This window comes from Sinocyclocheilus anshuiensis, unplaced genomic scaffold (genome assembly GCF_001515605.1).
Source record: "Sinocyclocheilus anshuiensis isolate Anshui unplaced genomic scaffold, SAMN03320099.WGS_v1.1 scaffold481, whole genome shotgun sequence".
Lineage (NCBI taxonomy): Eukaryota > Metazoa > Chordata > Actinopteri > Cypriniformes > Cyprinidae > Sinocyclocheilus > Sinocyclocheilus anshuiensis.
The window spans coordinates 2,452,305-2,476,885 of NW_015539907.1; the positions used below are offsets into that span (position 1 = coordinate 2,452,305).

The 24,581-nt window shown below is 37.0% G+C and overlaps 3 protein-coding genes across 10 annotated transcripts in view; 2 read left to right on the top strand and 1 right to left on the bottom strand.

Annotated features, from left to right (window-relative positions):
- Nucleotides 1-2,762, top strand: part of LOC107686302 (mothers against decapentaplegic homolog 3-like) — a 27,428-nt gene extending 24,666 nt beyond the window's left edge. For 2 of the 3 annotated variants that reach the window (XM_016483249.1, XM_016483250.1), the window contains exon 9: nucleotides 1,718-2,762. In XM_016483249.1, the coding sequence (XP_016338735.1) occupies nucleotides 1,718-1,841 (124 nt within the window). In that variant the 3' untranslated portion in view covers nucleotides 1,842-2,762. Of the gene's footprint in view, nucleotides 1-35; nucleotides 174-318; nucleotides 464-1,717 lie in introns of all 3 variants that reach the window. The other variant, XM_016483251.1, reaches the window with a different exon arrangement.
- A 1,214-nt stretch (nucleotides 2,763-3,976) lies between these two features.
- On the bottom strand, nucleotides 3,977-7,574 carry LOC107686304 (alpha- and gamma-adaptin-binding protein p34-like). Its single transcript, XM_016483252.1, has 10 exons — nucleotides 7,403-7,574; nucleotides 6,561-6,751; nucleotides 6,384-6,480; nucleotides 6,205-6,294; nucleotides 6,046-6,129; nucleotides 5,864-5,943; nucleotides 5,652-5,742; nucleotides 5,374-5,478; nucleotides 4,614-4,663; nucleotides 3,977-4,522 (listed from the first exon to the last, which is right to left on the bottom strand). Exons 1-10 carry the CDS (start codon nucleotides 7,494-7,496, stop codon nucleotides 4,445-4,447), a joined length of 960 nt encoding a protein of 319 aa, XP_016338738.1. The 5' UTR covers nucleotides 7,497-7,574; the 3' UTR covers nucleotides 3,977-4,444.
- Nucleotides 7,575-7,792: 218 nt separating this feature from the next.
- Nucleotides 7,793-24,581, top strand: part of LOC107686301 (IQ motif-containing protein H) — a 29,990-nt gene continuing 13,201 nt past the window's right edge. For 3 of the 6 annotated variants that reach the window (XM_016483245.1, XM_016483242.1, XM_016483244.1), the window contains exons 1-14: nucleotides 7,793-7,956; nucleotides 8,111-8,233; nucleotides 8,642-8,745; nucleotides 8,830-8,905; nucleotides 8,990-9,109; nucleotides 11,671-11,785; nucleotides 12,451-12,552; nucleotides 12,988-13,175; nucleotides 13,812-14,363; nucleotides 16,475-16,541; nucleotides 16,961-17,044; nucleotides 17,130-17,308; nucleotides 19,566-19,838; nucleotides 19,936-20,130. In XM_016483245.1, coding sequence (XP_016338731.1) covers nucleotides 7,906-7,956; nucleotides 8,111-8,233; nucleotides 8,642-8,745; nucleotides 8,830-8,905; nucleotides 8,990-9,109; nucleotides 11,671-11,785; nucleotides 12,451-12,552; nucleotides 12,988-13,175; nucleotides 13,812-14,363; nucleotides 16,475-16,541; nucleotides 16,961-17,044; nucleotides 17,130-17,308; nucleotides 19,566-19,838; nucleotides 19,936-20,130 — 2,229 coding nt within the window. In that variant the 5' untranslated portion in view covers nucleotides 7,793-7,905. Of the gene's footprint in view, nucleotides 7,957-8,110; nucleotides 8,234-8,641; nucleotides 8,746-8,829; nucleotides 8,906-8,989; nucleotides 9,110-10,695; nucleotides 11,123-11,670; nucleotides 11,786-12,450; nucleotides 12,553-12,987; nucleotides 13,176-13,811; nucleotides 14,364-16,474; nucleotides 16,542-16,960; nucleotides 17,045-17,129; nucleotides 17,309-19,565; nucleotides 19,839-19,935; nucleotides 20,131-24,581 lie in introns of those variants that run through there. The other 3 variants (XM_016483243.1, XM_016483247.1, XM_016483248.1) reach the window with 3 other exon arrangements.

A 24,581-nucleotide genomic window follows, 5' to 3' on the forward strand; every position in this document is an offset into this window, starting at 1 on the left:
AACTGAATCTGTTTAACCTCTTAACCTTTCCTCAGGCCGAGGTGTGCGTTTGTATTACATCGGCGGTGAGGTGTTTGCTGAGTGTCTGAGCGACAGTGCTATTTTCGTCCAGAGTCCGAACTGTAACCAGCGGTATGGCTGGCACCCCGCCACAGTATGTAAGATTCCTCCAGGTGAGTCAGCCCGTCTGTGTACTGATTGGATGAATGTGCAGCTGTGTATATACATCCTGTGAGTCACTCAAGCATGTTCTAGGGTCAGACTTCCTCATTCTGTTTCATAGAAGCACTCAAGCATATACAATTGTGTTTGCCTCAGGCTGTAATCTGAAGATCTTCAATAATCAGGAGTTTGCAGCTCTGTTGGCCCAATCAGTGAATCAGGGATTTGAGGCTGTTTACCAGCTGACCCGCATGTGCACCATTCGCATGAGTTTCGTCAAAGGCTGGGGGGCAGAATACAGGTAAGCCAAGACACTCGTCAGAGAAAGCACATACATTACCATTCAAAAGCTTTTTGAAAGAAATTAATACTTTTATTCTGCAAGAAATTTATAGAAATATAGAAATATATATTCCTATAATTATAGTATATACTGTATTCTATCCTATAATAATTTACTCATCACAGGTAGCACATACAGTACACTACTGTTCAGAAGTTCAGTAAGATTTTTTTTTTTCTTTTCAAAGAAATTAATACTTTTATTCTGCAAGAAATTACATATATTCCTATTATTACAGGTTATATTCTATCCTAGAATAATTTACTCATCACAGGCTGCACATACACTACTGTTCAAAAGTTTAGAATCAGTAAGATTTTTTTTTTATTTTTTAAAGAAATTAATACTTTTATTCTGCAAGAAATTGCATATATTCCTATTATTATAGGATATATTCTATCCTATAATAATTCATTCATCACAGGCTGCACATACACTACTGTTCAAAAGTTTGGGATCAGTACGATTCTTTTTTCTTCTTTCTTCTTAATACTTTTATTCTGCTTATATTCTGTTGTATAATAATTATATATACTCTACACACGTCCTGGAAAACCTGGAAAATTGATGACTAATTTTCTAGTCCTGGAAAACACATGGAAAATGAGAGAAAATGTAAAATGTCCTGGAAACTCTTGTTGTTGTCCTGGAAAATTATTATTTAATAAAAAGTAATTGGGTTTTCCTTTAGCCAAGAACGAACAGTTTACCATTGACCCGAAACAATTAGGCCTAGACATAAAAAAATCAAATCCGCATATTAGAATGATTTCTGAAGGATCGTCATGTGATCATGTGACACTTAGGAATGGGATAAAAACGGGAAAATTCAGCTTTGCCATCACAGGAATGAATTACATTTTCAAATATATTACAATAGAAAACAGTTGTTTTAAATTGTAATAATATTTTACTTAATTCTACCATTTATATTTCAGCTTATTGCTTATGCAAAGGTAGAACCTGCTTTTCTAAACCTGTTTCTCATAACTGCGTCACTTTCAAAAGTGCTCTGTACTCATAAATGCTGAGTATTAAAAACAAATGCAGAAATGGCATTTAATCACTTTATTTCTGTGACAGTAGCACACAAAATGCTAATGGTTGCCCTTGATTATGTAAAACGGATATTCCTGGCTGGTTCTGTAGTTTGTTAAAAAATGCTGGGCAGGCATGGAAGCACATTAGTGACCCAGATTCTCCTTCTTGCAGGCGGCAGACAGTGACCAGCACCCCCTGCTGGATAGAGCTGCATCTCAATGGCCCCCTGCAGTGGCTGGACAAGGTGCTCACTCAGATGGGCTCTCCGAACCTCCGCTGCTCCAGCGTGTCATAGGACAAACCCTCAGCCCGTTTCATGTAACTATAGTTTTCTAATGACATCTTCTATTGATGCTGAATGCCAAGCGAACAAACAGAGCGAAGCCAAGGACGGGGGAGACAAACACCTGCTGGACTCCTCAGTGTCACTTTATCATTTACAGATTCTAATATTTTGCTGTGGGCCAAAATAGACACGTACAGTTGAAGCACTTTGAACAATGACACTCAAGGAGCATGGATGATATTTCCTCAGTGTGATGAATTTAAAATGAGGCATTTTCCTCATTGTGAATTAACATGTGATAATGAAATCATGATTTTGTCCGTTTTTGTTTTGATCAAGAAGTGTATCACGCATTAATTTGATCTGAAGGTATTAGAATCTTGGGCTCGGAATATGATTGCTTAAAATCATAAACATCCTCATTGGGGGCCTCAAAAAGAGTGCTTTGTTCCCACCACCTTCAGTGAAGGGGTCTTGTGGGAACTTTTACAGTATGTTAGCCTGAAGCTAGTGCTTCGGGAAGCTGTTTGTGTGTAAGTAAATTGCACTGCGCTGGACAGGTCAATATACAATGTGATTGCCTTTGGTCTCATATGCACGGTCGACCAGGTTTGTATACAGGAACTGAGTGTGTAGAGTTATAACAGAGGTACTTAGCCTTGATTATGAAAAGCACTTGTTTTGAAAAGCACCCAGTGATGGCGTGAACAAGAAAATAGCATTGGAAATTTGTCAGTGACAAATGCTAGTAGCTAATAGTGCCATTTTATTTCTTGAACTTGATGGTTAATGTTTGAATTATGCTCAGCAAATAAATGTTAAAGTATTTTTGCATTATAAACTGAATGGAGATTGCGAAAGTATATTTTTACTGCTGCCATAGGGTATTGTAATTAAGACACTTGTCATGTTACACAGATATAAAGAAAATGGTCACATTAGCAAAATTTCACAGATTTTTAGTCTGTTGTCAAACAATGTTGTGATATATTTAGCATCAGTCTTTCACGTGATTGCACAGACTCCTATCAAAATGACTGGATTTTGCCTGAGAAAATTCACAGAACATTTAATGGGAACTCACCATTAGTCATCACTTTTTTTTCTTTTCAGCAATCACTTGATTTCATTGTCCTTTCATTGATTCTGTTCTGTGTATGATTGGCTCATCAAAGGGATGTCTGAAACTCTGGACTGTCAATCCATTGAGCTCAAAACTCAAGTAACAACTAACAGCATTTCATGTCTCTACATATTTCACTATTTTACTGTCAGTGATTTCTGAGTGGGTAAAAAATTGCCACTATTTTGAGTTTTTATTTTTCACAGAAGGAAGGCAAGTACTGCTGGCAGCTCTTGGAACGCATGTATTTTCATGTAAAAATTGATTTCACAAGAGAATAGTGTAAATGGCTAGATTTTTTTATGTGGACCCTTTGCTCATCAGGTTATTCAAATCCCTTGATTTGTTTAGTACTGACATTCAACAACTAACTCAATGCATGGTCTGGCTTTTAACAGCATACATCAGCAGTCCAAAAGCATTTTATTGGAAGATGTCTGGTCTCAAGGAATAAGTTCTGAATCACTGATCATGAAAATTCTGACAATCTCTGTTTGATTTTTTAAATCAAATTGATGTTTCATTGAACAACTGACACTTGTGTTTGATTCCCCCAAGCTATGTTTTTTGCTATTAATCTTGCCGGCTCTTCATCTGACTCAACAGGGCCAAAGCACACAGTGGACTGTTGATATTATTTAGATTTGCCCTTTTTGCTGGAATATTGCTTATATCCTATTTATTTTCTTGCACTCTTGTTTTGGAAGCAAATACAACATTCTTTGTCTTATAGTGTCCAGTAATTTCATTCATATTCTGAAACTGGTGCTTAGTTATTGTTTGCCCTGAATTTCCTTTTTGCTTTTCTGTAACGTACACTCATGTTTACTTCTCTTGCATTCACTGTCATATTGACTTTTGTTATGTACGTTTGAATAATAAAATGTTTTAAGAGCATCGTTTGAAGCATCGTTTGAGCATCGACTTTTTCTTACAGTATGTAAAAAAGGATTTCATCATGTCAAATGTATTTGACAAATGTATTTCCAAACAAAACAAAAGAACATCAAAACTGATTCGACAGATCATTCTTTTAATTGATGAAGAGCTAATGACATGCACAAGCATAGTCCATAATTGTGACTTACATCGGAAAAATAAGTTTAAAAACAATCCACTTTTGTCAGCTCATCCATCATTTGATTTACAACTCCTTTGACAGAACCATAGGCTTCATCCTTGTATGTGGCTGCAGACTTGCACTGACACCACCAGAGAACAGGCAAGATAACAATCTTGCCCCCTGCAACCCATCCCATGGCTCTGCGATAACAATGTTTGAAGCCAAATGCCCATAATCACTCTGTACTGCCTGATTGAGGTGCTGGACACTGACATTATAGTAACAGCAGTATCATGAAATTCTCCATTGCTGTTTTTTGCCTGCATTCTTCCATGTTTCTTGGGCGGGACAGGACTGGGCTGGGCAGATTTGGGATGACTGGGGGTTCAAAGGGTGGGCTGAGTAGCAACAGTGGAAGCTGGGGCCTTAACTCTCCTCTCCTGATGACAAGCCGTCAATCTCATCTTGGTCTCCACCAATAGCCATCCAGAATGCTTTAGCAACCTGATTGAGGGCAATTCAATTGTTAACGCAACATTCAGATTTTAAAACTATTAGCATTAGTATTAATTAGATCATATTAAAGGTATATTACCTTTTCTGCATGGACTTTCCTCTGGTCATGTGGCAACGAAGAGGCCTTGTCTACAAATAAAAACGTTTTAAGAATATAATGAAATTTATTTGTAAAAACAGGTCTTCACTTTTGAATTTCGGTAACTTATTTAAAAAATATGTTATTCAACAAGGACACATTAAATCCTGAAAATAAAAAGTATCACAGTTTCCACAAAAACATTAAGCAGCACAACTTTTAACAGTGATAATAACAAATTCAGCTGTCATTACAGGAATGAATTACATTCTAAAATATATTAAAATATAGAACAGTTAACAGTTATACTGTAAAAATATTTCATAATATTCCTGTTTTTACTGTATTCTTGGTGAACATAAGAAACCTCTTACCAAGACATTAAAAAAAATTACTGACCCCAAACATTTGAACAGTAGTATATATATCTATATATATATATATGTGTGTGTGTGTGTGTGTGTGTTCTAGAAATGTCCCTGATATAAATTGGGATTCAAATGTTTAAGACCACATTCTTAGCCATGTAACTTTTTCAGTTCAACTCAATTTGTTATGCAGATAATTCAACATTTTGTATTAAAATAGCACAGAATATGCAACAGAATGCAAATCAGAAGCAAACTTTGACTGCAATATATATGAAACGCCCTCGTTCTGTTTCTGTTTTTGGATCATTCATTCAAGACATTTAAAGCTCAAACAGCAATCATCATCATCATCATCATCATCATCATCAGATCTTCCTGCACTCTTGTACCTTTCATCTCTTTCAATTTAGTAAAAAGTCGCTCAAAATTCTCCACATCTGCATCTCCAGCTGTTAGATTAGCCAACTCTTGTATGTCTATGTCAATCATGGGATCTGTGACAGATTAGCAAATATTTAAACAAACAATGCACACAAATACTTTCAAGTAAGTATTTAAACAATGGCTTATTCCATTTGTACTTTAAATGCTAATATCCTATTTTATCATATCATTAATTTACCTCCAAAATGAGTATAAATATATTGCCCTTAACAAAAGCACTTACCGACTGCTGTATCTACTGCATTATTCTGGTTATTCTCTGCTCTCTGGCTCTCAGTGCCTTCATCAGTACTGTTGGATGGGGAATGAGAGGACTAATAACAAGAAACATAGTCTGTTACAACGAGATGACCTCAAGACTCTTAATTACCTAAAATACTCTAAATAATGTTCATCTACATACATTAAAAAGCAGCACACTTAGAAAAGGCTAACCAGTGTCTCCTGACTGGGTCGTGGGTTGTTGTGATGAGAGGCCACCAGGCTGCTCATTAGCCCAAATCCCTGACTGTGTTCTGAGAAGAATAAATGATAATTAAAGGGAAAGCTAATTGAATATGAATATGATTTGTTGTAGATGCCATTGTATATTTCGCATTAGGGCAGTACAATTTTACCATCTTTCATCTCAACGCTGGACCACACGTTGGCATTGAGGGCCTGAACGATTCTTTTTACTCCAGTGGACTCTGGGAAGTCATCTATGGGGTACACAAAGACTGTAAACAAAATGATTCACGTGCATAATTGTGACTAAACTTTGTTTCGTCTCTCACCATCTTCATCAGGTAGATCTTGAGGGTTGAGCTCTACTAATTCAAATGCGTGAGCCAGACACCACTGCTGGGCCTCCTGTTTGCTAACACCTGCAATGGCATATTTACACCAAACTTAGCAAAAAACTGCATATGTTGCATCCAAACCACTGAATAAGTAGTACCAAACACACACTCACCACTGTCACACGCATGATCACACACTAGGATCAGCACTTCTGGAGCCAAATCCTCCACTACTGATAACCAGGAGTTGACACTGTTAAGGCCGTTTTTCTGAAACACAAAAACAGTTGAAGCAAGGCACATGCACTTAATGGTGAATTTGTAAAATGATCATAATGTCGACAACTCACAGTTTTGCTGTCAAAGTAAACGATGAACGCTTGCATAGACCTGGCAACCTCTGTATTCATGTCGAATGGACTTGAAACAACACATAAGCTGACGTTTGCTGTGTAGTACTTGTTGTTGATTGTCCATGGATACCAAGAAACTCTTTCCTCTATCTTGGTAGCTTGAGGTAGTGATTCTGAGCCCAAGATCTCTGAAATAAAACATTCAAAACTGTTATTGGCCAAGTGTGTGTTTGATATCATTAAAAAACACTAGCAGTGAAAACAGTCTCTAAAGTAAGACATAATGTGTAAATTAACTGAAGCTCAACACTGCCGCCTGCTGGACACAAAGAATCACTAGATGTAAAGAATTACAACATTTTTATATAATGTTTTAGTAAAGCACTAATTTAGGCATAAGGATTAAAAATTGATGTACCGAATGTATCAGGCTTTAAATATTGCACACTTATTATGTACTGTAGCCCTGCATCAATAACAGCACCAGTAAGTTAGTGATTCACATTTATTGTCCAGTTTGTATCATATTTTATCAATAATCTAAGATCGTTGTGATTAGAAAACCTATATAAGAGACAAACGTGAAAACTGTGACGTTTACGAAACACTGCATGTTTCATGAAATCAGCAAAAAGTCAGATGAAGAATTGTAAGATGACAGTTGGGCAATCTCTACAAAAAAAAAAATACGTTACTCAATAAATTAACGCACAGTATATTTTATCGACACATTTTGATCTGGATTTAAGAGACAGCACGATGAATGTTTCTTGTTGATAGCTAACGTTAGCATAGCATCAAGGCTAACGAGCGTAGAATAGATTTCCCCTTTTACTCACGTCTAATGAGCTCCTCTTCTTTAAAGCTGGAATCACAACTTGTAACTAAGATACAAGGCAGGGTAGGTACTTCATCTCCTTGATCATCTGCCATTTTAAGCTTTTGGACACTTAAAAACAGCTCCTAATGAAAGTTAGCACGTTAGCAACAGCTGTCAACCACCTCCAGGAAACCTTTCACCTCTAACCTCAACTGCTTCCGTGTCTGCGCGCGTGTGTTAGAAATTTTAAGTTGAATTAAACTAGTTAAAGCAAAACAGCTTTCCAATGAGTAGCTATAGAAATAGCGCGAGGCAGTCAGTGATACACCCTGAACAAAATGGTAATAATAACAAATAATACTGGCCTAACTATATTTACTTACGGAGACTGTACTGCCATACGCGTCGTGTTGCCATAGTTACAGCCAGACCTTTGTTTGGAAAAATATAAAACCTGGAAGGAAGCGTGAAGACACAATTAGAAAAAAAGCTTAAATGTGACCTGAATTATTTAGTAGAAAAATGGCCGACGTCCTCAAAAATAAGGACGAAGTTGGGCATATTTTAGTACAGGTACTGTGCTCAAGTACAAAATAATATAAAAGAAGGCTTGACAGCAACCGTTGAAGTTTTAATTCCTTTAAACTATGCTAGTTGCATTATATAACTGAATATGATATAATTACGTTTGTAAAACAAATTTCTTGTGATTTTTATTGTGTCTTAGGTGCAGGATGATTTAAGACAACTAAAAAATAATCTTGTTCGATTGACTGTGCAAGAGAATGGAGAAGTTTTGGACATTCAAGCTTTGGATGCAGCAATCAGCAGGACGGAACATGGAATAAGGGTAACGTTATATAAAGCCAACTTTATGACAACTTGACTCGAATACTTCTGGATAATTGAGGTCTGCATCAATTAAATACACGATAACATACAATACCACATTTCTGTGGGGGGAGAGTTTAAAATATTGCTAAATCTATTTTCCTTCTTGTTTTTTCGAAGTTTTGTAGGCCTGTATTTTTTAACATCTGTTTTTTTTTTATATAAAAGTAAAATAATTACTTATATATGTATATATATATATACATAACTAATTATCATATAACTAATTATCTTACTACATCTTATTCATCTAAATAAGTCGTCTCGTCTTGCAGTCCCTGACTTGTAAGATTCATGCAGTGGAAATATATGAAATGTGGAGCATGGAAGAATGATGCCTGTAAATATTTTTTTTATTGAATTACAGAGGCATGCAGAAGATCATCTGAAAACCATTAGTAATCAGTTTTTGACTCTACCCTGTATTGAAGAGCCTGAAAAGAAGCCTGTCCCCTCCAAGCTTGTTAAATGGTATAAAAAATAAAAAATAAACTCTGTCAATTGGTTTATGTAAAATCACATTACCTCTAACAAATTTTTATAACATTTTTGTAGGCAACCACCATATGAGACAATACCAAATGCACGTGCTCTGAGATGCCAGATTCCTGGTCCATCACCAGGGGAAAAGGTTTCCATCTTTACACATATTCATAACATTTGTTCAGTCAAAAATGTTTTTATTCTGTAATCTATGGTTCTATCTCCCGAACAGCACAAGTCAGCATTTATCATGCGTCTGCTAAATAACCCTTTTCACCCAAAGAACAAGGAGATTGTGCAACAAAATTATGGGATTCAGCTTCCTCACCTGCACAAGAGAACTGGGGCCAGTGTGAGTTGCTGAAAGATATTATTTTATTTCTTTCTATTATTATTTTGTCATCATGTACTCACAACTCATGTTGTTCCATCCAAACTTGTATGACTTTTTTCTTCTGCAGAACACAAAGAAAATATTTTGAAGAATGTTGGTTACCAAACGATTGTATGAGACATTTCTCAAAATATCTTCTGTTGGGTTCCACAGAAGAAATAAAGTCACACAGGTTTGGAACGACATGAGTGTGAGTAAATAATGACAGAATTGTATTTTTTTGCGTGTGAATTGTCCCTCTAATACTATAGTGTTCTTGGTTTTTTTATTTTACATGTGTGGCTCTGCGTTAGAATCCAGCAGCGTTTATGATTAAGGCTTATTGATAGTGTTGATTATATGGTGGCCAGCTCTGACTATTGCCTTAACGCCAGCGTCTGTCACATGAACCTCATGAAAAGAAATTACGTGACTGGCGTGTAATAATAGATGACTCCAGTCACTTTGCTTTCAAACAGGAGATTGCGGATTTGAAGGTCACCTGGTTTGGCAGTGACAGCTAAATCTGTCTGTTGGTAAACAAATTAATCTTTCTAAAGGTCACCATTTGTTTTGGTGCTCTGTTTCCCCCCCTTCTGCTTTCCGCTGCGGTTCTTCCTCTATCTCCTGCCTGTCACTCGTGAGGAAGCTGTCATGTTGTTGAGAAGAAGGTATGAGACTTGGCTGCCGAAAGCAGACAGACGCAGATTGCGGCACATCAGCATTCTTCGGAGGACGGCCACCGCCTGATTGCAGTTGTATGGGCTGCTGCTTTACAGCTGTCTCAGGACAGGCACTGGTACCTGTTCCCGCATGCCAATAAGACAGCCGTGGCTTACCCAACTGGCACTCGCTGGCGCTCTGCCTGCTGCGTCAATACCTCTGTGCTGTCGGCTAGTTCTCCGCTGAGTCTCCGATGGAGCTCCCACTGTTTTTTTTTTTCTTTTAAATGTCCCCTTGTACCACTTAAACAGCTGCGAGCCTCCAAACCTCTCCAAACACCTGGCCGGTGCTCGTGGTTTGTCAGGGAGCTCAGTGGTGTGACAACAGACAGGCCAGAGAACATCAGGGGGAGAATCCGGAACAGCAGGATGAGGAGGAGAGTACAGAAGGGCTCTGTCTGGCATGTGCCCACAACTTGACAAACTTGCAGTGTGCTCTCCATTATATGTTTATATGCACTGAGGAAATGACCGACCTCGTTATTTGATGCGCTTTTGTTTGCTATGATTAATGCACATCCTGCTCGTTGCGGTTTTGTGCACCAAAAAGGTTTAGCTTGTGATTTAGCCATCTTGCTTTTAATCGGCTATAAATTTTCTGTAGATAACATGTTTTTATTGGACTTTTTGTCTTTGGGAGTGAGTTTTGGTGCTTGTTTTTATCAAAATGATTGTAAAAATTAATGATGAATTATATTAGTCGCTATATGACTACCATGAAAATCCTAATTATTGCAGTACATCCTTTTTATTGTGGAATGTGGAGCACGACTTTCATTCGATTTATGAACTATTATATGATAATGAGGTGGTACGAGCATTTTAGGCATTGCTCTGATGGAATTTAATTCTAGAAGATTTCAAGCAGCTGTTCACTTGAGAGAAGGTGCGAGACAAATAAACCGAGCCGTACTCAAAGTATCCAGAAAGCATTGCCAGCATGTGATTGATTGCTTCAGGGAAGGGGGCTTATTGGCCAGTTTACAATGTCATTAACTGCATGTATTTTAGCTCCAGCTTTGTTTTAATGAATGCGGAAAATCTGTTGGTTGTAATCACACAACATCACCACGCTCTCTCTCGCAAATGTGCATGCACTTGTGGTTCGTACAGCCAACGGAACCGAGAGAAAGAGAAACCATATTTCTTGACATCTACAAGCTGCCACCAGCCTGATTAATGGATAGTCGTCTCCCAGCCTTTTACAACAAAGTTTTGTTTGGAGGGAAAAATCTGATCGGTGACCCGACGCTAATAGCATTCTCCGTGAGTAAGTTATTGAGCGAAGTATATTCCCTCTCTCTCTTCTTCTAGTACAGGGTAAATGGTGGCTTTAGAGCCTGCAGGCAGGTCTTTTTGGTCCAGTGAGATGGGGCAGTAGGTTAATACCCTTTGTTCTGTCACTTTCAATACCTCTGACCTTTGACCACAGAGCTATCATTCGGGGCTCAGTAATTCCTCCATGTTTGGACAATGTTTTATTGCCTTTTTAAGAAAGGCAAATTACTTAGTTCAAGCTTAAAGGGATAGTTCTCCCAAAAACGAAAATAACATTTTCCCTGTTGATGAAAGTGAATGGTGACCTTGAATATGCACATATTTAAATCACTCAAATGAGATTTCAATGCTACAGTCAATGTAAATCTAAAATTATGAATTAAAAGTAAGTACAGTGAAATAAATGACAACATTTTAATTCTGGGTGAAGCAGCTCTTTAAAATAACTATATTGCGGCTTAGTTGAACCATAGTGGTTAGAAAGAGTATAGCGTGCATTTATGTAATGAAAACAACATTTGTTTGCCTTGGTTTTTCTAGGTTGGGACTCAAAGATTGGTCACTGGCTCCACTTCGAGTTTTACTGCAGCACGTGAAGGTCTGCCTAAACACCTACACCCCAAACCACCACCCGAATGTAGAGACATGAATGCAGGTATAAGCCTCTTTTTTACAACTGATACAGTATTTCTTTATGCGTTATATACACTACTGTTTTGAGTCTATAAGATTGTTGAATGTACACCCAGGCTGAATTTATTTGATCAAAAATACAGTAAAAACGGTAGCAATGTGAAATAGTATTACAATGTAAAATAACTGTCTTCTATTTTAATATATTTTAATTATTTATTCCTGTAATGGCAATTTTCTGCAGTCATTAATCCAGTCTTCAGTGTCACATGATCCTTCAGAAATCATTTGAATATTCTGATTTGGTGCTCAAGAGATATTTCTGATTATTTTCAGTGTTAAAACAGTTGTGCTGCTTAATATTTTTGTGGAAATTGTGACGCATATCTTTGCGTGATTCTTTGATGAATAGAAAGGAACCACATTTGAAATAGATAGAAATATTTTGTAACTTTCACTTAATGTTACTTTGCTGAAAAAAAGTATTCATTTTTTCCCCCAAAAAAATTGCTGAACCCAAACTTTTTAAACCGTAGTGTACTGTAAATGCATATGTTTGCATAAATAATTTATTTGTTTGTGCCCTCTTTTTGTGTTCGTGAATAATATTCTGTAATTTTGTGTAAAGATCCTCTTTGCAGATTGTAATAAGACTTGTTTTTTATTTATTTATTTTTTGCATTTCAGGGCTGCTACCCTCAGCAGCTGACCTCTCTTCAGTGCAAACCCCAGTACAGCCCAAAGCTGTCCATGTGCTCCAGAGGGAGGACAGTGGCCAAAGTAAGACAGGTCAGTCTATTTCCACAATGTCATTACACACTTGCGGCCTACATTTAAAGTTAGAAAGTCAATTTGCATGTATCCAAAAATTCTGCTTTTTGCTGTGTATTGAATCCAAACAATCTACATACATATAGAGGGAGTAAACTGAATTACTATGGAAAAAAGCCTCAAGTATTGCTATAATTAACAATTCATTTTCAGCAGATAATTTATGCAGTCTGTGATATTTTAAGTGTCAGGCATATACTGTATTTAGTACTTTTAAAAATATATATCAATATCATAATCATTAATACAGTCTAAAAGAGTGCACTTCTGATACAAAATGTCAATCAAATAACTGGACAAATATTACATATATTTATATATTGTTTTCTTATATCGGTTATGTATATTGTACAGTCTTTGACTGTAGTATGTACTTCTTATATATGATTATAGATGAGTCAGAAAGGGCTTCAAAACTGGAGATGGATGTGAGCAGAGACGAAATGGCTCTTGGAAGATCAGGAACCGAGAGTCCAGCATCCAGGACCATACGCACTCCCCCTCCTTCAGCTGCTTCTGCAAGCTCTGACAATGGAGTACTGAATCGTGGGATAGCCCGACTCACCCCACTTAACCTGCAGGTAATATTTATTTATGACATACATAAAGTTATATATGACAAGGATATATAGTGTGTTCTGCTCGCTGAGGTAACGTTTTGGATGATTTGGACAGTCTGTGTTTTCTGTTTGTAATAATCTGGTCATGAGAGCTTTAGAACTGACTGATAATCAGATTTATTGTTCTGTGTAAAGTGAGCTTTTACCCCTGACGTAATGTTAAATGTGTCAGGAATAGCTTTAGGGCAGATATAGGTAATGATTTGAAACAGCCCTCTACAAGCCAGTGGCCTTTTGTATTTATGACTTGCTGCAAAAAATAAAAGCTTTTACACTTACTTCCTATTTGCTTTAAGTACATTTTATTGTTTGTTTATTTATATTTTACTAAAACAGTTTTCAAGGAAAAAATGGGGGGGGGATAGTTCACTTAAAAATGAAAATTCGGTCATCATTTACTCATGTCATTCTAAACCTGTATGATCTCCTATCTTCTGTGGAACACAAAATAGAAAATTTGAAGAATGTTGGTAATTAAACAGCTTTGGTCCCATTATGGGACACTAAACCAGAATTTAAAATTTTCTATGGATTATCCCGTTAAATGATTGCAACAGCCTTTTGCCTTTATTATAATATCCATTTCTCTCTTCTTAGAGCATTCCAGTGCCAGCTGCTGTCAGCAAATATCCTTTCACCATAGCTGAGGGTCAGATTGATCCAGAAGATCCTGACTACTGTAGGTTTAAAAAGCAATACTGTCTCTATTGGGGTGCAATGGTAGAGGCTTTGGACCAGCTGGAGCGGATGCTATTGGACTTTGCGGTGCCACTGGCTCGGGTGTGCGGGGAGCGTCTGGCAGCGTGCGTGCAGAGCGGTGAGCTTGACTGGAGAGACGGCAGGGGCCGGCGTGCCCATGTGGAGAAGCTGCTCTCGGTGCTGGAGAACAGAGATGAGGTATGGGACCTGATGTGTCAGCCTGGCCAGCGCTACAAAGGCATCGAGGGGCATCAGGCAGCGGCTGTGTGCATCCAGACCTGCTGGAGGCGCTACTCTGCCCGTACCGCCTACCTGCTCCAACTCAGGCCCAAATGGGCGGCACAAGTTATTGCCATATCTCTGCTGAAACATGCCAAACTGGGCTATTTGAAGAAGAGTCTACAGGCCTCACGTATCCGCCAACTGGAAAACTACCACATCAGGGCAGAGGTGAATAAAATACACATTTATATAACAGTTAGTTCTGGTCCTTGAATCTGATTTGTTGAGCAGCATTCCAAGAGCATTGACTTAACAGTTTAAAGGGGTCATATGATGCTGCTAAAAAGAACATTATTTTGTGTATTTGGTGTAATGAAATGTGTTTATGCGGTTTAAAGTTAAAAAAACACATTATTTTCCACATACTGTACATTATTGTTTCTCCGCTATGCCCCGCCTTTCTGAAACGCGTCGATTTTTACAAAGCTCATCGGTCTGAAAAAGCGAGGACTTTTATAAAGAATATTTCTTTGGATTTGAGACTTTAGTCTTTGCAACTTTACAGATCTTCTTTATGCACCAAGAGCTTGTAACACTCCAAAGAGAAAGGAAAAATTTAAATCGCATCATATGACCCCTTTAACTTTTCATTGATTTCACTTTCATTGTGTGCATTCCAGACTGTCAGTCAATACATTAGATACTACAATAGATGAGGAATAGACTTTGCAACGTGAAAAATATGTTCTATATAGTAAGAATGTGTGCATTATAACTAATACTACATCTGTCATGTTGTGTCACTTCTCTGCCATTCACAACTCCTCTCCCATGGCCTTGTGGATAGTAAAGTGTTCACTGGATTCACACTTCAGAGCCTTGGTGGAAAAAATTGGTTATTTTGGTACTTTTTGTCTACAGTTATATAGTCATTTTGGATATACTACTCTTTTCACACACTGTTTTTCATCTACTATGTAATAGGGAAGTAGGCATATTCGGACACAAGGACTGTCTTCATTAGTGAGTCATTAAATTATTTTTTCAACCTATTTTTGTTCATTCAGGAAAGAAACAGTTGTCTCTATTAGTGAATCCTTCATTCAACAGATTTTTTGTTTTAAAGATTTATTTTTGGCATTTTGCCTTTATTAAGATAGGATAGTGTAGAGTAGACAAGAAGCAATGTGGGAGAGAGCGAGAGGCGGGTGGGATCCTGAAAGGTCCTTAAGTCAGGATTCAAACTCGGGAACGAGCAACTCAGCAACGCAAAGGCGTTATATTATTTTTACAAATTATTTTTAAAACAAAGATTCATTCAGGAATGAAACACTGCTCATATTTGTGAGTCAAAGAAACATTCATTCAATTGATTCTTTCAAAAACGCTGATTCAATTGCAACTGTCTTTATGAATAAGTAATTGAATCATTCATTCAACTGATGTCTTGAAACTATTATGACTGGCATAGCAAAAACAGACATGGTAACTGGCAATATTGTGTCTAAATTGTTACTGTATATTAATTTGAAATGTTATATAAAACCACACAACCATGCTGCCTCCTTGTTATTTAGAATGATTTTTTTTTAAACTTCATAATTAGTTATTTTTCTTGGAATGACCAGGTCTTTACTCCAGTAACTTCCAGAAATGGCTCAAGCCGTCATTGGTCACATCTTTTGAATGGCAGATCATGAATCCGTGGCATAAGAAAGTACAGTTGTTCCACTCATAAGATGTTGTATGAAATCAGTCTGTTTAACAAAAAACTGTGAACTGTATAGTTCATATATTTATCAATATAGCCCAGGAAAGAATTGAACTTTCGATGCAGAGGTGCTTATACAAAGAGTGATCGTGATAGCACAGGCTCACGTTTAGATTAAGTTTCTATTTGTTGGAACAGATGTTTCGTCTGTGCTGTCATTCCTGTAACATCTTTATGAAACTAGCATGTCTCTTAATTAGTGCCCACATGTTCATTTATCCTCACCGTCACTCACTGTGAGAGCAGACACAAGCTTGTGTATGTTTCCACCCTTTAAACACTCACATCCTTTTAATTAAGCCTTAATCTTCCCCTGGCAGAAAGCTTCATGTAGCCTGCTAATTGAATTAATAGAGGGAAGATGTTTCTAAGTATGCACTTAGCTGATTTAATTAATGTGATTTATGCTTGGTTTGTCTCCATGAGACCCAGGGAGAAAGACAAGCATAATTTCCTGCCTTTTCTGCCAATGGTGGGCCGACAACGTGATAAATTCATGTGCTGCTGGGTGCTGTCTGTCACCGGTCACTTTTACTCTCTTTTATCCTCTGCTGTCTGTGATTCACAGAGTCTGGCAGCCAACTGGAAACACATCACCTCCGCCAAAAGGACTATCATCCACGTCCCATCATTGGGTAATTCCTTTCCATCTGTTATGATGGCTTCTGGTCACATAATATTTTAAAGGGAAAAAATACATGTATTTGGGTGCATCTGCAGAAAACACAGAAAATTGATTTACCAAAAACTTGTCATTGAGACCTGTGCTGGCTATTGGGGATGATGATGGTTGTGAATTGTAATCACCAGCAGATGGAGTGTGATTTTTGCACTGGGGGTGGCTGAGGAGAGGCCTGTGTGAGCTCAGATAATTAAGAAGTTGAACCCTATTGTTTTTATTGCCTCGCTCTGTTAGTTTGCATGCGTTTAATCATTTCATTATAGAGATTAGTTTATAGCAGTCTTTTTGGGGTTTCCTGACTTGGAATAAAGTCATGAATTTATTGCTAAAATATTTAAATCTCATTTGAAATCATTTTGATTTGTTCAATAGGATATTCCCAACATCAGCGGCTCAGTCTCAGGGGATTTGATGTTCTCCAGAATACCCAGATGGGCCGACTGTGTGATATCAGAGGTGAGGGTGTGAACCATGACATGATCAAATTAGATTGACAGCGGTCACATGAAAGCAAACACAGTACTGTTTGTGTTACATATAGATGAGAATGTCGAAGTCATCTATGTGTCTCCGGTGTGCCTGGGCAAGGATGTTCTCCAGTACTACACTCGCCTGCTGGGCCTGCAGACAGCCATTGAGCTGGGTGACGCTTCTGCTCCTGAGTCCCACTGTTCCAAACGCTTCACTATCCTCATGCCAGAAGCACTGGAGTATTTTCCAGTATGGTGCACCACATACACACCTACAGTAGATGTCCCCTCAGAGTGATTTCTGAAATATAGTGGTGCACATAAATTTGTTAACAATTTTCATAGAAGAATTTGATTTATTTCTCACCTGTAGAGGGCGACATAGGTGACCTTTGTATTTACTCCTCTGTGCAGATCTGCCGTAATTGATTAGGTTTCAGTGCAAGGATCTGTACTTTTACATTTACTCATTTAGCAGAAATCCAAAAATGCAAAGCCACTTTCAAAAGAGGAACAAAAGCAACTGTCACAGAGCAACAATATTCGTAATATACAATGCTAAGTTTATTAGACCGTTAGATTAGGAAGCAAGCTAGGGAAGAGGAGAAATGCAAAGAAGATAAAGAAGACCTTTTTATATTATCATTTATTAAAAAAAAATTCATATTTGATATTGTTCAAAACTAAACATAAACATTGTCAATATATGTGACCCTGGACCACAAAACCAGTCATAAGTAGCATGGGTATATTTGTAGCAATAACTAAAAATACACTGCATGGGTCAAAATGATCGATTTTTCTTTTATGCCAAAAATCATTAGGATATTAAGTAAAGATCCTATTCCATGAAGATATTTTGTAAATTTCCTATCGTATATATGTCATAACTTAAGTTTTGATTAGTACTATGCATTGCGAAGAACTTTGTTTGGACAACTTTAAAGGTGATTTTCTCAATATTTAGATTTTTTTGCACCCTCAGATTCCAGATTTTCAAACAGTTGTAACTCGGCCAAAAATTGACCCTTATGACTGGTTTTGTGGTCCAGGGTCACATATACACTTTGATATCAGGGACCAAACTATAATGATTCTAATATTGCTACAGTATATATTTATTATAATAATACTATATATTTTTATGTATAAAGCCTTATCATTTATCAGACAAATATTACTCATGATATTATAAATGCAAAATGTTTGCAGAATTAAATAATTGGCTTTAATATAAATAAATGATAAAAATCTAAATAATGTATTAAAAATACTATTAAAACATAGTATTAAATACAACATTAAAACAATTCTATTTGTAATATTTACTTATTATTTATAACATGTATTTATATTATTTACTAGTGTATCTTTTTTAACTCATTGGATGTATGAGCCTGAAACAGATGTTCAGTTCAATTAAAACTTATTTTAATGGATTTTTCTCATAATTTATCAGAAAAAATATGACTCATTATATTATTATTATTATTATTATAAATGCAAAATGTTTGCAGAATTAAATAATTGGCTTTGATGTAAACAAATGATAAAAATCTAAATAATTTATTAAAATATTTACTATTTCAAACATTTGTAATATTTACTTATTATTTATGACATTTATAATATTTACTAGTGTATCTTTTTCTACTCATTGTTAGATGTATAAACCTGAAACAGATGTTCAATTCCATTCATTAACTTATTTTAATAGATTAAGAAAACGGTTACCTTAAAACCCCAATTCAAGTGGTGAATAGAAAAATACAACACAAATGTCAACTATTCTTGAAGATATATATTTTGCAAGGAAGGAGAGTTTTTTTTTTTACACTATATGCAGATTTGTTTCTTCAATTATTGTAGGTCTAACTGGCTGCACGTGCAAGCAACGCACCCCTGTTATTTATTGCTGCATAGCATACGAGAGGCGCGCGCTGCCTCTTCCCTGTCGATTCCTCTCCATGTGTAAACTCTGCCAGATGTGTCAGCAGGATAAATCTCTGTTAGCCGTTGCTGCCAGCGTAGCGTGCCAATGACAGACGGGACAATTCTGCTTGGATCAAACATACAGATGTGGAGTAATTAGTGCTTTCCCCTCAGAGCCCATCACTAAGCACATAGTAAAGACAAGAAGCTGCAGAGGTGTACGGCCCTCCCCTGACTCTCCTTTATCAATTTAACATGTTGGAGTACAGGAGAGGTCATGACCCCTCCGGCTGCACGTAATGGGCCCAATGTGTTTGTGCACGTTCATAAATTACACCCATAGACAAAGGGAGGGGTAAGACCTTAGAGCTGGAGTGGAAAGGACAGTTATTTATGTACACAAAGACCACTGAGATTTCACCTTTGTGGGGAAATATACATAATAAAAATGTATTTCTGTTATGTATTCTCTTTATTAGAGCTTATTATGTTATGAAACATACAGCATTAATTCTGAAGCTTTTGTGCTCTTCAAATTGACCATTAACACCCTGTGTATTATATTCCTCTTTCAGACCCGGAATATGTGTCTAGCTTCGCTCCTGAAGTATAGTCCTCGAACACTACAGCGCATCAAGAATTTGATCCAGGGGAAACAGGCCTACATGATTAGCGGTGTCACCCATATTGATGACCTGGCTGTGGCAGATGAGCTCGAAGTTCCACTTTTGGGCACAGAGCCTGCAGTGACCCAGCTATACAGCACTAAATCCGGGGGAAGAAGGATCTTCAGTAGCGCAGGGGTCGACATGCCTCCAGGAAAGTGGGATATATACACCCTGGAGCAGGTCTGTGTGCCCGACATCTGTTTAAACACCTCATGTGAAACTTACATTTGATGATGTAGAAAAAGAATGGAATATGATTCAAATGTCTATCTTCCAGCTTCATGAAGGTCTGGCCCGGCTGATGACAGAACACATGGAAGTCCAGCGATGGCTCTTCAAGATAGATAGTGAAGTGGGTGGACGGGGAACGGCCTATTGTGCCGCATGCCACCTAAAATGCCGCCCATGGGCACAGCAGGAGTTTAGCCGCTATGGGCCTGAACAGTGGAGAACATCACAGTCTCAAGTAAAGGTAGGACTGTTTTAGTTTAAAATAAATTATCTTTAAATAACCTTCAGTTATTTTCATTTATGTGTGTATGTATTATTTTATTTTATTTTATTGGAGAAAAGACACATTTTAATTATTTTTATTCATATTGTTATTTTTTATTGTAATTGTTTTTATTATATTTTTACATTTTTAATTATGTTTTTATTTTAATTTTGTTTAACTATTTAGTTATATATATTTACTTTAATCAGTATAATTTATTTGCATCATATGCATTTTTTTTACATGAAATTGAATTTAAGTAGAACTATTTCAGTTCTAAAATACCATAATGTTTAATAAAACATTACAATGGTGATATAACTAAACATTTTGTAAAAACCAAAGCTTTTGGTAAGGCAGGGGACATGACACAGATTTTGCTTTTAAAACAAATAAAATAAATCTTTTTGACAAAATTAGTTCTGATTTGTTCTTAGTGCAGTTACACCATTCAAATGCACAGTCTGCATTAGTGAGTGCCTGTTGTGCAACAGTAGCAATTCTGAAGTATCAAGTGGCTTGTTTTTAAATGCGAAATGAAATGTGCCATTTCTTTTATTTTGCAAATGCATCTACACTTCAGTCACAAGCCTGGTTTATTAGAATTTCCACTTTGCCTGGTTTTTATATTCACATTCTGTACAAAATGCACCCTTGTCTCAATGACAAGCCTTTCATTACTGACCAAGGCCAAACTTTGATGCCATCATCGTGATTTGTCTAGAGAGTGCTTAATACTCAAATTCATGGGAAATTAATAATGAGTCATTTGAATTGTAGCATATTTATGTATTCTAATTCAAATGTGATGACAATGAGTTGTGTGCTTTAAAAACACATCGGTTTTATCCGCCTGTAATCGTGTTCATAACCCTCTCCTGCATCATATGCTTACAATTTGGGCCTTGATTTAAATACCGTGTTTTGCCATTTACACCGTGAGCTTTGTGTAAGCTAATTACAGGGTTATCATCATACGCGGCTGTGTGCAAAATCAGACCTTACTTTTTTTATTCCAGCCTCTTATTGTAGCTTTCTATCCCGGGGGCAAGAGGAGGCCGTGTGTCCTACCTCCAAGCTATTAGCTCAGTACCTAATTCACACTGAGGCCGAGAGAGGAATCTGGGGCTGTAATTGTGGTGGCATTGGTGCTGTTAATTACAGAGGTAAGCGGTTGAGGCCCAGCCAAGCTCCATTATGGTGATGGCAGTGAAGGAGCTTTAAATGGGGGGCTCTTCACCAGCTGGGGTCCCAGTGAGAGGAAAGGGAGCTGGGGCCTGATGAGCTGGCCTCCACCCTTAGGGCTTCTGGGCCATATGGAAGCCAGTACGGGCCTTTATTCTACCCCTTCAACCTTTTTAATCAATGGCAAGCTCTGCTAACAGAATGGAGAGCACAGAGGTTATTTCAGCGTGTCATTCATTTTCTACAGATCTGTATTCACTCTTTTAGTGGTAATTTTGCCGTTCTGCAGCGCCCCTCATTGCTGTTGCGTATTTGCATGTTCATTTTATTTATTTGCTTAATGTAATGTTCATTGTGTTTTATCTTTATTACTCTAAGCTAAAAAATTTAACAAATATTATAGAACACATATATCAGTCTAATGTTTTAATTGCAGTGGGTAATAAAGGGTAAATATTGCCTTTTGTTCTTTAAGTACAAAAAATTAGTATGTATGAATGAAGTCTATTTGCAATTACATTTTTAAAACGTGCATTTGTAGGCCACTATCCTTTGATAAAAAATATTATAATGATTTTGTAATGATCAGACTGCAATTATCAGTGCTCAGAGGCTTCACTTAAGTTTTACGTTTGGCTTTAGTTATAAGTCATAGAAGTTTAAATGCTGTTTTGCCTCTCTAGGGAGCTGTCTTTCACTGTAATGCATCCTTTAATTTCCCCCTGTCAAGCCCAGGCCTATGTTGAGCTCCCCCTCTATTTACCCTATTTACTATGTGCACATTGTTTAATTATTGATTGTATAAAGAACCTCTTTTAATGCAGGAGGGAGAATACCAGAACCCATGTGGTCCTATAGAGGAACAGCTACAGAGATAAGTGTGAAAACAGACCTAGAGGCAATGTAAAAAAGACTGTGTGATTCTTTGCAAGTGTGTTTGGGAGGCCCACACCCCGAGGGGTGTTTCAGCCTGGGGCGAGCCTCACAGCTATTCAGAGAAGATGGGTTAAAGACATGCGGATCTCACTCTATTCAACGACTGGGTGGACTCGTACACGCTACACTTTACACATTACAAACATGCACGTTCTGCCAGCACACGGGTCATTAGACACGAGGGAGCATTATACTAATAGCATCAACAGATAGACAGATTGTCTCCTACTTATTTTATTCAATGCATGTGGGATTACGTGTTGTACCACGTTTATTTTATTAGATTTTGAATGTAACGACACTTTCTGTATTCCTCTTTGATTAATGTTGCATTTGGGAAGTAATCCGCAAATATGTCCATATTATAACCAGGCTTTATTTTCAAACCCATTCAAAATGTCAATTTACCTGATATCACCACTTTATATTTGTGCAGGATTTGTTGGTATGCCTAACGTCTGATGTATAAGAAAGGTATATCATAAAGGTATATGGCTTACACACACACACACACACACACAAATAAATGAAAAAAAAAAATTTAAGACTGTTTCTGTCCATATAATAAAAGCTAATGGTCTCCAAAACAACACTGGACCTGACTTTTATTGTATGGACAAACAATAACAACAACACTGAGACATTTTTTGTAAATATCTACTTTTGCTTTTACTTTTGAACAAAAAGATAAGGATGGCAGACTATTTGTTTTCAGGTGAACTATACCTTTAAGGAAAGCTCCATATTCATTCAAAATTTCAATATCTATTCAAAACGTCATTTCATATTTGTTTGGGATTTTTGGTATATCTAATATCTGATGTATAGAAACGGTATATCAGAGGGCTTACAAAAAAAAAAAAACATACAAAACAGTATATTTACCTGTTATTGTCCATAAAAAAGAAATGTAATGGGGTCTTTTGTTGCATGAAAAAAAAAAAATTCCAAAATAATTACTTTTGTGTTCCAAAGGCATGAAGATGGCAGAATATTTGTTTTAGGGTGAACTATCCCTTTAAGAAAAGCTTTAAAAAAGCCCTATATCCCTTTTAGGAGGTATGCTGTTGACTATGCTCGTGACTGCAATGTTGCTGTTCCTAATGTGTTGATCAAACAGCAATCAAAGCACACAGGAGACGTCTATTTTATTTATCTATTTTCAAATAGGTCATCTTTATGTGGAAGCCAAGCAAGGCCCGAATCCTCTCTCACAGTACAGCTCGCAGTTTAAGTCCAAATAAAGAATGACAAAAATTATTCCCTCTCGCTTTCCTTCCCTCCCCGCTGTTTGTGTGAAGTGCATTGGCAAATTCTCAGAGCGCGCCTGCTCTTTCGCGGGGAACGAAGGCCGTTTCCTTACACTTTTTGCCGCACCATTGTGTGCTTTATGGCTTGTGTCGGGGGTGAAATCACTGCGCAGCGATTGACCCTGGCTCTTCTGGTACTTGAATATGATGATGACTGTTTCGTGACTTGAATATCAACAGCATTGTATCTTCCCGTTTTGAGACAACTTTCTCAGTGATGGCAGTTTTGTTTGAACATTATAAATGTACTTGAAAAGGATAAAGGCTTCATGGAGATCAAAAATTGATTCATCCTTACATCTTCTAGAGCATAACCTGCACTTCTCAAGGTTGTAAAACAGGACCTATTGACTTGTTAAATGCGCTTAAATAAAAAAGGGCCTTTTATTAAATAGTTTCCCACCAAAAAGATTCTTTCCCCTTTTATGTTCTGCTTAGTTAGAAACTGTTTTCTATACATCTCATTGCAGCACAAACTATGCACTTATGTGCAGTCCGTAAGTGCTCTGTCCATTCTTCTCTGCTTTGAGAGGACCTTAAGGTGAAATTCTTTCGGTAACACTTTCTATGAAGCCCGTATTTATAATACATTATAAGGGTATTCTTAAGGCATTATAATTAATGCATAATGCATTATAAAAAACCTTATAATATGTTATGCTAATACTCTAATGGGAGTTACCGGTAGTTGGCATGTAGTTGCAAAGTTGCTTATAGTTTATTGATTAAGGGGACCATCAAAATAAAATGTAACCATATAAAACATTGCATTTTTTTCAGTTGGAGTATAAAGCTCACATCAATTAATTAACATTAGCTCCACAGGAAACACTCAACATCTAACCACTCACAAGCTGTAGTAAGATACTGTGCAGATCTTAAATAAACAATGTCAAGATATGATACAGTCCATTATTCTGTAAATTAAGTAGATTTAATATGGTGTTCATTGTGTGTTATAAATAATCATACTCTTAAACTTATAACCACAAATAC

Excerpts from the sequence above, each read along its gene's own strand:
- LOC107686304 (XM_016483252.1), bottom strand. The coding sequence starts at position 7,496 with ATGGCAGATGATCAAGGAGATGAAGTACCTACCCTGCCTTGTATCTTA. Across the intron at positions 5,944-6,045 it reads CAGCGTTGAGATGAAAGATG|AACACAGTCAGGGATTTGGG; the intron begins GTAAAATTGTAC and ends TATTCTTCTCAG. Across the intron at positions 5,743-5,863 it reads GACCCAGTCAGGAGACACTG|TCCTCTCATTCCCCATCCAA; the intron begins GTTAGCCTTTTC and ends TCTTGTTATTAG.